General features: G+C 40.7%; 1 protein-coding gene across 1 annotated transcript in view; it reads left to right on the top strand.

Moving 5' to 3' along the window:
• Window positions 1–13,256, top strand: part of LOC306777208 (F-BAR and double SH3 domains protein 1-like) — a gene marked incomplete at both ends in the record, with an annotated part of 38,416 nt that extends 25,160 nt beyond the window's left edge. The window contains 10 exons of the mRNA XM_079268242.1: window positions 2,716–2,820; window positions 3,916–4,071; window positions 4,639–4,764; window positions 5,267–5,350; window positions 10,396–10,540; window positions 11,661–11,761; window positions 12,413–12,523; window positions 12,698–12,839; window positions 12,957–13,012; window positions 13,206–13,256. Of these exons, the coding sequence (XP_079124368.1) occupies window positions 2,716–2,820; window positions 3,916–4,071; window positions 4,639–4,764; window positions 5,267–5,350; window positions 10,396–10,540; window positions 11,661–11,761; window positions 12,413–12,523; window positions 12,698–12,839; window positions 12,957–13,012; window positions 13,206–13,256 (1,077 nt within the window). The remainder of the gene's footprint in view (window positions 1–2,715; window positions 2,821–3,915; window positions 4,072–4,638; window positions 4,765–5,266; window positions 5,351–10,395; window positions 10,541–11,660; window positions 11,762–12,412; window positions 12,524–12,697; window positions 12,840–12,956; window positions 13,013–13,205) is intronic.
• Between the last annotated feature and the right edge of the window lie 4,666 nt (window positions 13,257–17,922).

Genomic DNA, 17,922 nt, shown 5'->3' with positions numbered 1-17,922 from the left:
GCCTGAGCACCGACGTAGTCGGAGCGGCGGACCGATTGTTCTTCAAATGTTTATTATTATTATTATTAGGGCCTGAGCACCGACGTAGTCGGAGCGGAGGACCGATTGTTCTTCAAATGTTTATTATTATTATTATTAGGTCCCGAGCACCGACGTAGTCGGAGTGGCGGACCGATTGTTCTTCAAATGTTTATTATTATTATTATTAGGTCCCGAGCACCGACGTAGTCGGAGTGGCGGACCGATTGTTCTTCAAATGTTTATTATTATTATTATTAGGTCCCGAGCACCGACGTAGTCGGAGTGGCGGACCGATTGTTCTTCAAATGTTTATTATTATTATTATTAGGGCCCGAGCACCGACGTAGTCGGAGCGGAGGACCGATTGTTCTTCAAATGTTTATTATTATTATTAGGGCCCGAGCACCGACGTAGTCGGAGCGGAGGACCGATTGTTCTTCAAATGTTCATTATTATTATTATTAGGGCCTGAGCACCGACGTAGTCGGAGCGGCGGACCGATTGTTCTTCAAATGTTTATTATTATTATTATTAGGGCCCGAGCACCGACGTAGTCGGAGTGGCGGACCGATTGTTCTTCAAATGTTTATTATTATTATTATTAGGGCCCGAGCACCGACGTAGTCGGAGCGGAGGACCGATTGTTCTTCAAATGTTTATTATTATTATTATTAGGGCCCGAGCACCGACGTAGTCGGAGCGGAGGACCGATTGTTCTTCAAATGTTTATTATTATTATTATTAGGGCCTGAGCACCGACGTAGTCGGAGCGGCGGACCGATTGTTCTTCAAATGTTTATTATTATTCGGGCCTGAGCACCGACGTCGAGATGTTCTACATTTGTCTGACAGGTTTTGTAAACTTTTCAGACTGTAGAGGCTGATGAAATACAAATTATGTTAATAGAGTTGTTAAATACAAGAATTTAAAATGTGTTAAAGTCAGATTGGTTTAAATTCAGTCCACCATTCTATTACAGACAATGTGTGTTTGAGTCAAACCTCTTGTGACAAACAGCTCAAAGAAACTCTTTGATCGTAATTGATTAAAACATGATGTGATCATATTTAATCATACTGTTGTGTTTACAGAAGAGATATAATATAGTTGTAGTGGCCATTTGTCGGCTAAATCAAACTTAAACAAATAATAATCAAACGCCACTGATGCACCGTGGTCGGTATCCTTACGCAGCCAGAAGAGAGTAAAATGTCCAAGCAGGATTCCATTTTGTGTATTTATTAAATAAAGCAAATAAAACAAGCAAACAAACTAACAAACAAAACTCCTGTCGTGCTGTCTCTCCTGTCCTGTGCAGTGCAATGCTGCTGTGCAGCTGGTAAAAACTATACGCCCACCCCGGTGCATGCTGGTCCTACCTTTCTACTCGTTTAAATAGCAACAGGTGTCCACAGTAATTACCCAAAAAATAATATTACTAAATAAATTATTAAAGACAAAAAGAATCTTAATATATGAAACATCTACAATAATTAAACAATACTACTTATAAATGAAATAACAAAATACGACATCAAATAAATAGCTCCAACAATAGTTGTATATAATATGAGCAACAATTTGGACCTGCTCAAAGATCTGGAGACAAGATTAGGGACCACTGTTTGTATATTAACTGTTTTGATTTATCAGTTCATATACAAACAGTGGTCCCGAAAAGTTTACAAAACCTGTCAGACAAATGTAGAACATCCTGCGATGTAGTGGAGTCGTGTTTAGTGGCGGATTGAAAACCACCTCTAACAGATCTAGCGTCTGTGTCAGAGTAATACTCTGACAAAAAGAAAAACTACTCGCGAGCGAGCAGGTTTAAGCTTCGCGAGCGACTGTTGCTCGCGCAAGAGTGAATTCTGCTCTCGGGAGACGGAATTTTGTTCGCGGAGTGATGTAAAAGCGCTCGTCAAAGTAAAATACGGGCGCGGCTGTTTGATTTTCGTGCGCGTGATCTCATTTGCGCTCTCGGATTTTGACAGTGATTTGCCTTCATACAGGTTCCCCATTCACATTTGCTGGACACACAGGCAGACTTTTGTGATCATTACAACAGTAGGTTTTCAAACCATGTCAGTGGGCAAATGATCTGTCCAGAGCTTCTTCATGACAATCAGGTTAAACGTTACAATGAATGCTTCACACTACAATCTAAAGTTACAGAAGAGCTTCAAATGAAAACGGTGTTAAATTAAAGTTTTCAAGTAACAGCAAATGGCACTACTGTTGTTAACTTTCATGTAAGTCCAAATACAATCAGCAGGACACTGCAGGGAGTTGAACCCATCCCAGTAAACTGACAGTCTGTTACGTTACAAACACTGAAGCACATTCACACACTTATTTTCTTAATGATCTTAACAGGCTTACAGTTGTGATTGTATCAGATGTACACAAAACATTTGAGGCTTAAGACCTGGCAACATGATCTTGTTACGCTGCTGGTCGACGCAGGAAATATCATCTAACTCGTGCACGCAGTGTATGATGGTCACAATGCATGGCCACATCACCCAGAGTCCTGCCAGTACCCTCAACGTGCGCGAAGTTGCGAGGGCCCGATCACTGCTGCTTGCAGCTTTAATTATTATTATAACTGGATTCATGTACTATGGGCAGGCCATAAAAAATAATGTTTATGGCCAGAGAATTGTTCATCTCTGTCTTTTTTTCTCTGTCAGGCTCTACAGATGTTAGAGAGTCGGTTGAAGCTCTTGTCAGGGGACACGGGGTACAGTGTTGAGCAGAAGATAGCAGAGGTGCAGGACAGTGTCAGGAAGGCCAAGGTAATAAAAAATCCAACATGTCAGTTCATCACTTCTACTCTTCACCTCGTCCTGTTACCATTCGGCTCTCAGTATCTCCCTCCTTCTTTAATGTATAGAAGAAAGCACATCAATTGAGAAAGCATATAAAAAATACAGTTTTTATTCAAAATGAACAACAACATTTCGTCAAAGAATACCAATTATCTATCTAAGATGTTTCTACTCAAAGTCTGCGGAAGTCCATGTATAGAGGAGGTCGGAGTGGACAGATACATCTGTAAGAAACAAATCTGAAGAAAATGATGATGTGCTGGCAGAACGTTATTGTAAAAGGCAAATAAACAGGACTTTCAGAGATCGCTGGTCATGTCCCAACCAAAGTCTACCTAATTCACATCCATAACTTAAATTATGTCACAAACATAGTTATTTCAAGCTAAACCACTTCTTACAAGACCTTACCATGTAGGTTTGTTGCCTGAATTAATTAATTTTTTTTTTTTTTAAGACGTTAACTGTGTTTATATCTGCAAGCATAATCCGGGAGAAAATATGTTTCACGTAAATGAGAATGCTGTTTAGTTGTACGCAAACTTTTTAGGAGACAGGGTTAAAAGATGTGGAACTGCACCCTGAATGTTTCATAAACCTTTCTTTGATGGTAATTAGTGTCAGAGCTTAGCAACACTGTGTATCTGACAACCCAGATGTCAGAACAGAGTCAGTACCAGAGTCTGACCAAATATATTTCCCCATTCAACATTGGACTACTAACTAGTAATTCATCACATATCGCCTCCTTTTTTGTGGGAAGAAATATTCCAGTTTTAAAAAGACCTTCTCTTCAACAAATATTCAAAGTTCAACCACAGAAAACACTTTCTTTGTGCTCCAGTGCTTAACAGATATCTACAAAACAAGTATTAAACAGCATTTGCACATCTGCCAACGTAGTTCTACGTACACCAGCAAAATTAAGGAAAGTAAAAAGTTCATGGTGAAGCACGGGACCTCGTGCTAATTTGACAATTTGAATTTGAAAACAAAACCCAGCTGCTGTCTGTGTGTGTGATTGTCTGACTGACTGTGCGTCTTGTTTTCTTCCTGTCTCAGCTCAGTAGGGTGAAGGCAGAAGCCCGTCTGGCATTGTTGTCTGACAGCGTCACAGGAATTGAGATGTGGCTTCACAACGCCATGAACCAGGCAGAGGAGGAGCTGGAGAGGGAGAGACGCCTCAGTGAACAGAGGAAGTCTACGGAGGACGCTTCAGTATGCAAACACACACAGACCCAGGAATTTCCAAAAAAAGTCCACTGTATTTGTATTATCAAATAATACTCAAACTGGAAGAAATGGGGCATTTGTTGGGGATTATTTTCAGTCGTGAAGTAGCTGCAGGACGTTTTCTGTAGGATTGAGTCAACACAAACAATGTGTGTGTTCAAAAATGGAGCTCTATGGCACAGAGAAAGGTGATGTATCAGGCTTTGATACACACACACACACTCCTTGTTCGTAGGATACAATCATTGTTGATTTTGGCTGTTAATGGGACTTGTTGATAATAGTGAAAATATAGAATTTCACCAGACATCTCCTTTAAGTCAAAACTGTCAACAACTGATCCAGTCGGAAAAAAGACATGCTGGTCATTGAGAGATGAAAACATTGTGTTGATTGAAAAAATGAAATTCCATTGCTCAGCGAGTTGGGCTTCTAATTTAAACCAAAAATAACAAAGAAGGGTAAGATTTGGAGGATGTACCATATTGAGAAGAATATGTGAGATACCTTGCCTACTCATGGACAAGTTTCCATTGTGTGTCTTTTTAGGAGGATGAGTTTGAGCTGACTGACTTTGAGGACTACGATGATGAGAACGGAGACATCTTTGCAGATCCAGTGTCAGCACCGGGAGTTTGTATTTACCCTGCAGCCTGCAGAGTTGTCTATAGCTATCAGGTAGAGATCAATGAAATATTCTACAGTTCAGAGGTGGTTTACCTCAGCAAAAGAAGCAAACCATCTTCAATCTTAGGGTCAGGGCTTCACGTGGTTCCATTCAGAACTCCCTCCATGCTTTTGAAATGAACAAAACCTTCTCAACATGACAACTTGACACCTCTCTTTTTCCTGTGGTCATGACAATATATGGGAAAGTAAAGTCGAGTTATAGGCCAGAATATTTAGAGAAATCAACAAGGTAACTAGAAAAAGTATATCAGATGTTGTTCAAAGATAAAAGGTCATGCCTATCCGACACAGTGTTGACCTTCTCTGAAATCTGTGTAAACTTATGGAAAAGACACAGAATGTTGTATTTTGTGAAAATCTTCAGAAGAAAATTACAAATTGAACTGCAGTTGTTTTCAACAAAGGCTGCTGCCTGGACAGTGTTTTATCCTGTATATGTATTGCTGCAGTTGGACAATTCATAATGACAAAAGCATGTTACTTCCTGTAGGCCAGCCAGTCAGATGAGCTGTCAATCATGGAAGGGGAAGAGCTTCAAGTGATTGAGGATGGAGACATGGAGGACTGGCTGAAGGTAGTTTGGTAGTTTGGTTTGGTTACATTGTAACCTTTCAAGGTATATACACAGAATGATCCCCTGCTGCCAGTATACACAGATACTTCTATAAGACACACTGGCTTGCCTAGCCACGCCCTGCGGTCCTTCCACTCCGTTACATGTCCATGTATTGGTTAACTCTGTAAACCTCTCCGTGAGGAGAGTGCAGCCCACAAGCCCAGTTCACAAAACAACAAATAACAAACAAACTATGTACTTCACATACCAACCAGGTCAAGACCCCGTAGAACCAAAGGCCAAGCCTGAGAGGCCAACGTTATTACAGGAGGTCTGCAAGAAAACCGTAAGCCGCAGCCATCGGTCATTACGAACACAACCTACGGGTCTGCCCACATAAGTTACTGTTACGAAGCAATCAAACTCAATTTCCCAGGATCCTTTAGCCCTAAACTCAGCCTATGAACTCAACGTTTACAATAACAGGATACTATGATCTGTGACCCAAGACTTCATCAGGTTAACAAAACCCACTGTGCTGTTGCGTCCTGCCTCTTAACTCTGCTCTTTCTTTGGTCTCTACCTCTTCTCCTGTACAGCAGAAGTGGAGGTCAGCTCTCTTCTGTCCCCGGCTCCTCACCATGTGATGGATTTCTGACCACCATGTAGTCTGCTTTCCACCTTATAGCCACTAGATGGTGCCATAGCTACCACTCTTTCACAGGAAGTTACCGCACTGTCCGGGCTATAGAGCGCACCGGTATATAGGCCGCACCAGCTGATTTTAAAAGAAAAAAGAAGTTGCACATAGATAAGCCGCACGGGTCTATAAGCCGCAGGTGTCCCCGTTGAACAGCAAGATGCTTTTAACAGTACTAAAGTTGTCTTCTATGAACATCATAACATGTTGCTAGCTTCTAAGCTAATTTTAACATTACGGCCAATGGGGAAATGCTAACCGCGATTAGCATTAGCGAATATATACTATATCTTTATACATCTTTTCATGCAGGCATACTTGCATTACAGACTAAGGTCTCTCAAGGCTACCAAACGAAAAGCAATGAGGCAATAACTGTTGTTGCTCATAGCTCTGAATAGCTGTTGTGCTAGCAGCAACTGGCCAAGCCAGTTAGCCGTAAATGCTATTCAGAGCTATGAGCAGAGAAGATCAGCTTTTTCTCAAGTCTGCCAGTGGATCATAACAGCCCGGAACAGTGTGAAAGAATCCACCTTCACCAACGGGTTCTGAAAGGCTGGGATACTATGAGATTAAGGGGACAGCGCAATGAGGACGACAACGCAAGCTCAAGGGCAGATTTGCCCCGGTTCATGATGTGGTGTGTTCAAGGACCCAAATGCAGACTCGTTTTTTTTTTTTTTTTTTACAGTTCTACAAAACTTGTTCTACAAAACATTTATTTCTCTCACTCAAAAACACGCACACAAAAAAACTCTTGAACAAGTTTTGTAGAACAAGTTTTGTAGAACTGGGAAAAAAAACTGGAAAAAAAAATAACTGGAAAAACGAGTCTGCATTTGGGTCCTTGAACACACCACATCATGAACCGGGGCAAATCCGCCCTTGAGCTTGCGTTGTCATCCTCATTCATAGCTCTGAATAGCATTTACGGCTAACTGGCTTGGCCAGTTGCTGCTAGCACAACAGCTATTCAGAGCTATGAGCAACAACAGTTATTGCCTCATTGCTTTTCGTTTGGTAGCCGTGAGAGACCTTAGTCACTAACAGCTGGTAGCAGAGGGGTTGCTGGTCGCAACTGTTCTGTGTCGGGAGCTAGTAAATGTTGTGTTAGACCGGAACCGGAAGTTGCGGTTGTTGTGGCGGAGAAAAGCTACGGAAAATCCGTATATAAAGCGAACCGGACTATAAGCCGACGCCTCAAAGCGTGGGGTAAAAAGTAGCGGCTTATAGTCCGAAAAGTACGGTACTCTCCATCGTGTAGAGCAGCACTCCATTTGGCAAGTGTACTGTCCAAGCTACACCACAAGGCAACGCAACATCATAGCCAATTTTTGCTTCGTTCGACGAGACAATCTGTTTCGTAAATGGTAAATGGACTTGTATCGCATTTCTAGTCTTCTGACCACTCAAAGCGCTGTCCATTCAACCATCCACACACTGATGGCAGGGTCTACCATGCAACCTGCCCATAAGGACTGTCTAATCATTCATACCCACTCATACACCACAGGCACATCCTACGGGAGCAAGCTGGGGTTAAGTGTCTTGCCCAAGGACACATCGACATGGACTCGCGGAACTGGGGATCGAACCGCCAATTCTTCGATTGCAGGGCATTGTTGTTCGACTGAGCCACAGTCGCACAACAATGTAGAGCATTTGATTTTTTCCCTAGCCCATCAGAAGGTTGAGTTTCAGCGATTGCAGGACAGGAACATAATCATCACTCACTGACAGGTGTGATGCACAGACAGAGAAGAAAGATTGTTAAAATGCTTGATTCTGATCTTTCACAGGAAAACCAGCCTTACCTCACCCTTACCACAGGCCAAAGGTTGTGTGACAAACGGCTGCATGACAACAGTGAGCGCAAACACCATGTCCACCAATGGCCTTTGTAGATAGGCATTCACACAATAGAAGTGTTAAAGGCCAAATTCTGGCCCAGATTTGGTGTGATCATCGAATAGACCAGCCAGACAATGACCGCAGCACAGTTCAGATTGTGGTCATAGTCTGACAGAGTGGCCGCGCCTCTGAATGCCTCCCTGCCTCTCGCTACATGGAGCGTTACAGCCCTGAGCCACGAGTTATGCACAAGAGCTCCAGAGTTCACTTCTCACGGTACTCGTCAATACATGGCTATGCTTTACTTTTCTTGCAGTTACAAAGTCAACTTGAGTTTGTCAGCAACAGCAAAACTCAATAATGCTGAGCCCAGTTTGAGCCAGACATCTTACTATTGGTTGATGAAACTAAATGGTGATTGGTCATAATACAATTAGTCGATAGAACTAAATGCTGATTGGACTATGACACCACTGTCGAACTTTCACAGTACACTTGGACCAGCTCCTTGATAGTATCTTGTCAAGAGATCACTGGTGCAGATGCTTTACGACACACAATTCTGACCCTAACTAGTCATACACATGTCCATATCAGTGTAGGTGCCACTCTCTCTGCATCTCACCACATACATTTACATTTCTAACATTCATGTTCTTCTGACTAACCTGGTAAAAAGCTGAGAAATGCTGGTTATGTATTTTATACATTGCCATTATGATTGTTCAACTGGATTTTGGTCTGTAACTTTGATTGTTGCTGCCTAGCCAAGATAGATTGTGTCAACAAGTTGAGTGAACTGACAAAAGTCTTTGTCCCCGAGGTTTGAGCTGTACAACTTTCAAGCTGTTTCCAAGAAGCTGAGAACTCTTTAAACCTTTGAGTTGCTCTAAAGGACTGCGGCCGGAAGCCTAACCTTAAGACCAAAAGGGGGAAGTTAGGACTCACCACTAAACATGGCGACTGAGGCATCAAACTCAATTTCCCAGGATCCTTAAGCCCTAAACTCTGCCAATGGACTCAACACTGTAACAGGATATTGTAATCTGTGACCCATGACTTCAAAACCTGCAGCGCCTCAGCGTCTGCCTATTTTCCCATGTTTCTTTGATGTCCTCCCCTTTGTCTCCACTTCCGGAGTGGAGGTCAGCTCTATTCTGCCGTGGCTCATCGATCCACGTGGTGGATCTCTGACCAATGTATAGTCTGCTCTCCACCTTCCACTGGAGTTCCGACTGCAGGTTGAAAGCAGCAGCAAAGCCAGATCTGGGTCTGTTCGCGGTGGGGTGGTTGCTGTCGGAGGCCCCACTGAATTCTGACCTGAGGTGCTTCTGGTGAACCTGCAAGATTTTGTGCCACTGATGATTTAGGTTTAGGAGTACAGAAATAAATATATTCTCGCTTATTTACTTGTGTAGGTCTTATAAAGGCATCAGTATTCAATTGAGACTGTTTCATAACCACTGTAGTGGCAGCTCATTTTACTATCCTTCTTGGCCACTTCTTGCAGGATGTAAAGGGTTCTGACTTGCGTAGACTACCATGTGCTCTTGAAGGCTAAACTTTTCTTGTTAGCTGTCCAATGATGAGGCTCGTAGCTCGTAGTTAAAAGTAGTTTTATTCCATGTAAACAAAAAATAAACAATTTCCTTATGCAATAACTGGAGTACCAAAATATTGACCTTATGCTGGCTATAACTAAAAAGTCTTTTCGTTATCAGTTCATTAGTTCAGCTCAAAAACGGATAACTTTTTAGTTATCAGTTCATTCAGGCCACAACATTATATTTTTCTCATCTTCTAAAAAGAGAAAGTAGTGTGGGAAGAATTCACTTATATGAGTCTGTCCAGTCAGAGTCTAATGACTCTGGTCTCTCTGGCCATTCTTCTCGTTTGGAAATCGTCCTATGATTTGACTTTCACAACTCACACTTCAATAGTCCTGCTCTGCTGTCGATATCCTCCCCGTGTGTCACGGTGTGTGTACATCTCACTCAAGTTAGGAAACTTGTCCGAATGCCCATATTTGACTGGCTGAGCTGCATCACGTGATGTGATTCACAACGCATTGGTCGATGTTTTTCCTGCACCGCTGAACAAGTGCCATAAATGCTGGTATAATTCCGCTGCATAAAAAATGGCCTTCAAAATAAAATCACATTTTATTTTTTATTTTGTCAGGCAAAGGCTCGCGACCCACTGAAAACAGGTCCGCGACCCACCAGTTGAGAATCACTGGAATAGAGGAGCCTTTATCTTAATGGGGCAAAACCACACATTTTACAACATGACCTTAACTTTATTATATGGTAAACATTCTAAAGGGCATAACACACATACTTTGGCAATAAACATAAAATACAAAAACTGTGAAGAATACAAGATGGCTCTTACAACCACTTAAAAGTTCCTCCCAGTAACAAAAACAACATTCTTTATTTTGTATTGAGTTAAAGGGTGCATGTTTTCCAGTGTCTCATCTTTCTCTCTACTTGTTCATGTCTCTGTCCAGGTGTGTAACGCGTGTGGTCAGGTGGGGTATGTTCCTGAACGTTATGTGCAGTTCCCGTGTCTACCTTCAGAGGATGGCACTCAGCTAAACAGTTCTTTCAGCTCCACCTCATCCACTGGGTATAACGAGAGGGCATTTAGCAGAGGTCAGTCTTTTGTATGTGTAACTTACTGTACAGCTGAATGTATCAGGTACTTGCATATCGTATTTGAAACACAGTCTCCCGTAAGAATGTAATGCATAGTTGCACACATTGGCTCCCTTTAGAAACCTTTTGTGCGGCCACCGAACATGACATGAAATGCAATCATCCGCGGACCATTTCAATACTTTCACTTTCAATAGTTTACATTTAATACACTACTCGGCTACTGCGTCAAAACGGGCATCCCTAACAAGCGTATGTCCTGTTAGGAATTTGTGGCAAGCTACTGTTAGCATGGCACACAACCAGTGGCACGGAAATAACATTCCATCACCAACTCTGCAGTTTAATGTGAAAGCAAGATGTGAGCATTTTTCCCAGCTCTGGGAAAGTACCGCTATCATTACATTACAGTCATTTAACACTTTTATTCCATATTCCACAGCAATCCATTTGAATTTGAGCTCCAGTATTTTTCTGATCAGGCATCTGACAAGCAGTGTCAATTATCTAGTTACATTACGTTTGTAGGATGATTGAATAAAATATTGAAATATTAACCATAGGAAAAGACGTTTTTGATATTTATGTTGGTTAAATGAATTGTTACATTAATCTGGAATTGAAATAATATTCAGTATATTTGGTATAATCTGTGAATTATACCAATTGACTAATGGCAAAAATATTTGTTGAATTAATCGATAAAGAAATTGTAAGATGCAGCCCTATATTCGCTAAGATTCTGCTCTGATGGTCCGGCAATTTTGGATACTGCAACTTAGTCTGTGGATGATATTCTCGCACACAAAGGAAATTACTTCAAATTTGTTGTTATCAGTACTACTAATAGACTGATATTTACAACGAAATCTATTAGAAGAAGAAGAAAAATATACCAAAAGCTATACTCCATATCATGATATATTAGTAGAGACAAAGTAATTCTATGTAAAATCAGACACTCTGCCCTCCCACTGTAATGATCATTGGTTCATAACCACAGTATTCCGCCACTGCAGACTGAGATTGGCAGTTTTATCAGGCTTCTCAGAATGAATCGTCTAATAGTATGTTTTGTGTGTGTTACTAATCCAGTTTCACCTGAATTCTGTGTCAGGTGTAGCCAGAGCTCTGTACTCCTACCAGGCCCAGAGTGCAGAGGAGCTTTCTTTCCAGGAGGGGGCACTAATCCACCTGATCCGCTGCCACCACACAGAGGTGTGTATTCTCTGTATTAATGTAGGGCCTGAAGCCTCAGAGACATGCTGTCTTCTGTTGCCTGAACTTATAAGAACACAGCAAATCTTTGCAGACTTCAAAATCCCACAATCCATCGATATCCGGGTTTACTTAGGGCAGTACTAGGGCTCCACTTTCATCAGTCTCAGCTTGACTCCAGTTTTTAGGCTAACTAATAGTGTTGGCTCTCATATTAAAATTCACAACACCCCTCAACTGCTTCATGCGTAAACAGGAGTCACTGGGTGTGGAAGTTTATTCTGGACCTTTGGCACAGCAGTTTGAAAAAATAATGACCTTAAGGTCCACTCACCAGTTTTTTTCAGAGCTCTCGACCACACCTCCCTGTCTCCAGCAAGGGATAGTTTGCTCTCAGTTGTGATGGAATTCATTTAGTTGTCATCATGAGACAAAAGCATTACAACTGAGCAAATTAAATTGGTGATAAAGGCCATGAGGTGTCGATGAAAGCTCTGGAAAAGCTGGTACGTGGATCTTGACTTGAGAGTATTTTGTCGATAATAGATGGGTGCATGAGACAATGCTGCAATTGTTCTTATGACGAACCGTCTGTCTGTTCTATTCGTGCTTTGTATTTGTGTGTATCTACATGAATGTTTTGTTTTACAGGTGGATGATGGGTTTTGGGAGGGGCAGCTGAATGGACGGATCGGTCTCTTCCCATCGCTGGTGGTGGAGCTCGTTCATGATGAAGGGGAGGTGGAGGATAAGCAGGAGGAGGTCAGACGATTCTCTGGTTTCATGAATAATCCTGTAAATGTTACAAAAATCACATAACGCTAAAAGCTTTATACCGCTCACCCTCTGACATCTACCCAACTCAACTCATTTCTGTTTATTTCATTTTCTGATTGGCTGTGTTGCTCCTCTGTTATTTCTTTATTTTTTCTCCAGCCTCCCCCCGCCACTACCATGCCTCCCTCCATCCCAAACCCTTCCACTCCTGGCTGCAGTTCAGCTCTTAGTGCTACTCCCCCTGGCTGTGTGGGGAACAAACAGCAGGTATTTTCCCCAAGGCTTGCAGACAACTCAATCGGTGAGTCGTGTCAAACTTTATTCCAGCCAGAGATTATTGTTTTTTGCATTATCTGCTTCATTTCGAAAACTAAATGTGTTGTTAAGATGGTAATGGCTGTCAGTGTTGTCCCATCAGACACTGCAGGCGGCAGCCGCGGTTCTCCCGACTTCTCCAGCATTCGACTAAGACCAGTATGTGCTTTTTATAAAAAAAGAATATTCTCTCTATTTATGCATATCATTTGGGGCATAACAGCATGCACTCAACAACTAAAAAGGGAAATGGGGATTGGTGAATGCTGATTATACTTGTATAAATGATCTTTGACCTGACATTGAAAAGTGAAAATCTGCACATCTTTTACTTCACTCTGTACTGTTTCAGTGTCGAGCGCCTCCTCCTCCTCCAACACAGAAGCCTTCACCTCAGCCTTGACGCAAAGACGGGAGTCACTGTCCATGTTATACATGACGTGTAAACCAAAGGAACACTGCTTTTGTGACTTTTGTTGTTATTATTGTTTTGTTTGCTTCTGTATTTCTTAGCTTTTCCCACTGGTCAACTTCGTTGTAAGGTGATGTGAATTTACAGCAGATAGCATAATCACCCATAAGACTTCAGAACAGTGGAATGAACAGAACGAACAGCAGACACAAAGTGTAGCTGCTTAAATACCTGCACCAACATTCAGTGTAATGGTGATACAACATGAACATTTAAGTAAGGGTGGTTGTGAAAAACATGATAGCACACATAGTGTCTATCACAGGCAACTGAGCTTTTACTTTGTCAGCTCTCAGCAAGTGACCGTTCGGAAGCAATATTTGCAAAGTAGGTTGAATAGGAGCCGGCACAGCTCTGATCCTTACAGTTCGAACTTAACCCCTGTGCATCCCTTTAAATACGTTACTCTGATGTCAAAATGTCTGCATACTGCCATACAATGATATAGTAATGATATGTTCCACCTTCACTGAGTTAAATCTTATAACCAGCTTCAGGCCTGATCATAACTACCAAATATTCATTCATTTTCAATATGTCACTGTTGTTTTTTTATGGTAATAAAACACACACAAAATGCCAGGGGGATTTTAAAAATATGTTTTCACAGTCTGACATGTTTCAGTGATTAGCAACAACATTGATCTTGATGGATTGCATACAGCAGCATTAACTCTGGTGCCAACCAGGAATATAACATGACACATTGGCTCAACCTGTCGGGAAAGAAATATCATTTTGAGGCCGGGGCTCTAGATTGAAAGCCTGATATATAGAATGCATAACTTTATGCTGTGGGATCAAACATTGTGATTTGAAGGCGTTTCAATGGGGACATTTTTGTCTGATTGTCTGTAATTCGGATACACAGTTTATAGACTTATTATAGGAACTGAGGTTGAACTTACAAAATGAACACAAAAAAGCTCACACCCTTGGCAAAATGTATGCCATATGCTTTAAAACACAGGCAAAGCAATACAAATGGCCCTAGTGATGCACAACGGTTCAAATGAATTGCTTAAACACTATCTGAAGGAATATAAAAAGAATAGAGTAAAGAAAACCCCATGAACACCTCAATAGTCTTTTCCTATATGGGTAATTGCAAGTTGTAACTTTACCAAAACAATTGCTCATCAAAACAAACAGTTACATTTCAATATCACTAAATATTATATGAAATTTGTATCGATAGCGAAATAAGTATTATTTTGCATTTGTATAACTGTTTTGTACTGTATTTATTCTTTGTCATTATGGATTGAATTAAACTAATACCAATAATATGGCTGTGTGTGTAACATGTTGTGTTGTGTGATATAATGTTCATTACTTCCTGTATTCTTGACTGATGTCACGTTGTGATGTCATCAAGCTCAACAAGGACCCACTTGCACAGGTTTGAAAAGCAAAGTTATGGTATTTATTTCATTCGAGTAAATAATGATACGTCTGCATATTTACAAGTCTCTCACGTCAACAGCATGTGTAGTATACTGTACATATGTTCCAGGCCCAGCTAATGAGAATCAATTATACATCTAGAAATAAAACACCAACCCCCAGTTTCATCAAATCTGAGCATTTACAGTGATTATGGAGAGAAATGAGTTCAGATGCTTTTAGTGGTCCTTTAATATGAGTATAGTTCAATAGCCGCTGATCTGTGTAATGCTTGATATCGCACCATTTTGGTATAATTGGTATAATGTTGCCCCAGCAACATGGTGCATATATTGAAAGATGATCAAAATGTATTTATTTTCGTTCGCATTGTCAAAAAAATAGAGTAAAAGACAAATAGTGTGTATTTCCATGTTCGTTCAGTGAAGAAACTGGATCTCTTGGTTGAACTGGATTTGTACTTCTTAGTATTCATACATTTATACTGTTGCTGGTGGCTGATTGTGACTCTGCCTTAAAGAGGCATTTACTCTGCTTGAGACTTCACATACACACCAAGGAAGCTATGACAGAAGGAAGCATCATTCCATCATTGTGACACCATTCTAAATTTGCAGCTAGAGGTATACAGGTTTGATTTGTAGAGGCATTTGCTGGTTATTGGAGGGAGGGACATCTAGACACACCGAGCCTCATGGGTCTGTGTTGAATAATATGGCTGCTGAGAGCTGCACCATTAAGACATCTCATATTTTATATATAATACTATATTTGCAATACAATGTACATATATGATGCATTTAAACAATTGTTAGAGTGCATAAGAAAAAAAAGACATGGTCCTCTACACATACTGATTATAATCTTGTAAATTACTTGAGCACATGTATTTGCAATAGAATAAATATGTTGTTGACACAGCAGTTTATGGACAGATGTTCTGTGGCGATGAAGGTAGATGATGGAGGTGTGGATATGTGAGGTGTTTGGTGACCAGTAGAGGGTACCATAATCACACTTTGAAACATTCATAAGAAAAATGTAAAAAAGGTGAACACATCATGAAGGTATCAAAGTTCACTGCAGAGCTCCGGATAAAGATGCAGTGCTTTAGACTTGGATGGAGACATTCTGTGCACATGTCAGCTTGAGAAAAGAAGAAAGTTCACACAGCCCAACAGCTGATCGTTGAAATTAAAATGTGGGGGAAAAAGAAAGACAAATGGAAATTGGGTCAGCAGACTCAGGCCTCCTGATTGCTTTCCCATGAATGCCAGGAAATGACGCTGACCAGTGACCTGAAACCTTTGAACTGTGTCTGATAAACTCCCTCTGTTCTCACCAGTCCCTGGAGAAGGAGTATCCAGAGCCAGAGGCCCGGCTGTACTGTACTGGGCTGAATGCCAGCAAATCGTAACAAGTAAAGATTCCCTTCTGGGTTTGATGTCACCATTGTGTCACTATTCTCTATGTCTTAAAGATTTGTTTATTCAAAATATATAAATAAAGTACATATTTTCTCACCTTACCCTAAGTTTTATATGGTACATCAATTTCATTCACCTTTACAATTTGGATGGTTAAAATTTCAGAGGCAGATAGCTCAAAACCTGAGCTATCATGGCCAACCAATGAGGCGAAGGGATTGTAAGTGTTGCACTCCCGTACATTCAAATTGTTCCTCTTGTTTTTGAGGGTTTGGAGTTCAGCATGTATTCGGCCATTTTTATAAGGCAAAACTCTTAAGGTTTTGAGAATGACTTTGTACTGTAATGAGTTTGTAGTGTGTGGTGGCTGGGCGCTGCTGCAGAGGGGACAGAGTGGGGGGGAAGCCAATCTTTAATTGTGTCTCCTCTCCCATATAAACACCAGTAGTGACGGGGAGAAGACGCTGCTGCTGTGCGCTCAGCTCGCCTCCTCCCACAGTAGCTCACTTTATTCTTGAGTTAGTTTGTTTAATTTGAAGTTTCTTTCTCTGTTTTCTTCAGTCACGGTGGCTCAGTCATAGCAACTACCTGCTTCTTTTTCTCTGTATTCCAAACAAACTTAATGAACTGAATGTGATATATAACAATTCTTGAGATTATTACTTTATTAGTTGTGTCTTTGTCTTATCCTTATTAATTGCCATAATGTTTAAGAAGCTAATCATTGGAAAGGTTGTTTTTATTTTACTTATCAAGAGTGCTTTTGAAGCCAATTTATTTTATGACATTGAATGGAAAACATCTGTTACAACCGGGATCTTCTTTTTGTAATTTTAGCTACCATTTCCGAAGGCAATGACAGTGCTTTTATAATCTATATGAGTAGTCAGAGGGTCTTTGACGAAACCAAATTCTTGTGTAACCAAATCTGATGTAATTATAATTCCGCTGTCCACAGATTGTAACGTTTCAGACGGCAAACAAAATCAAACCAAGGTTGAGGAAAAAAGGGTAATTCAACCGTACAACCATATGCACCATAGATCATGCCTTTAGATTGTTGCTGCAAGGTTTATAATGATAATTAATGTTATAATGACATGATAATTATACTGTAGTAGTTTTGTATTTAGAGTAGAGACACAGTAAAGGTGAATAGTGAAGTTGTAGATAGTTTATGACATCACACACCTGTAACTATGAGTATGATTCTCTTATCTGCAAGTTAGACTTCAGAATACTATATTGTACTTCAAAATAGAATTCATACTTTAAAATACATCATTCTTAGGTTTCACAGCTTTAAGGACAGCAGAGTTTATTCTGTGAAAGTTTCAGGTCTGGGAGCTTATTTCACATATGGGGCTCCCACACTGTAATGCCTTGGCATGTCCTGCTCGATACAACTATCATCAGTACACAAAGTCTATGGCTGTACTTGCCATCCATCACCTTTTGCCATTATTTTGCAGTATCCTGGTTCGATTTATGTTGAACACATTACAAGATAGCATGAGCAGAGAAGTATTGTGAATAACAAGACTAGAAAAAAATAAATTCTGAATATGTATTCATTTAACAATTCCAGAAAACTAGTTTGTGACTGGAGTGCTTGGTCTACTGTGCCTGATTATACTTGTAGAAGAACTTACTAACTACTATACTGATATTACTGGTGGGACTACTCTAGTTCGTCACATCAATGACTGCTGACAGGCTCTTTGGTGGTAATAAGAAAATAAGATTCCTACTCAAAACAACTG

This window comes from Melanostigma gelatinosum, assembly GCF_949748355.1.
Source record: "Melanostigma gelatinosum genome assembly, chromosome: 5".
Taxonomy (NCBI): domain Eukaryota; kingdom Metazoa; phylum Chordata; class Actinopteri; order Perciformes; family Zoarcidae; genus Melanostigma; species Melanostigma gelatinosum.
This window is presented reverse-complemented; position numbering and strand designations above follow the sequence as displayed.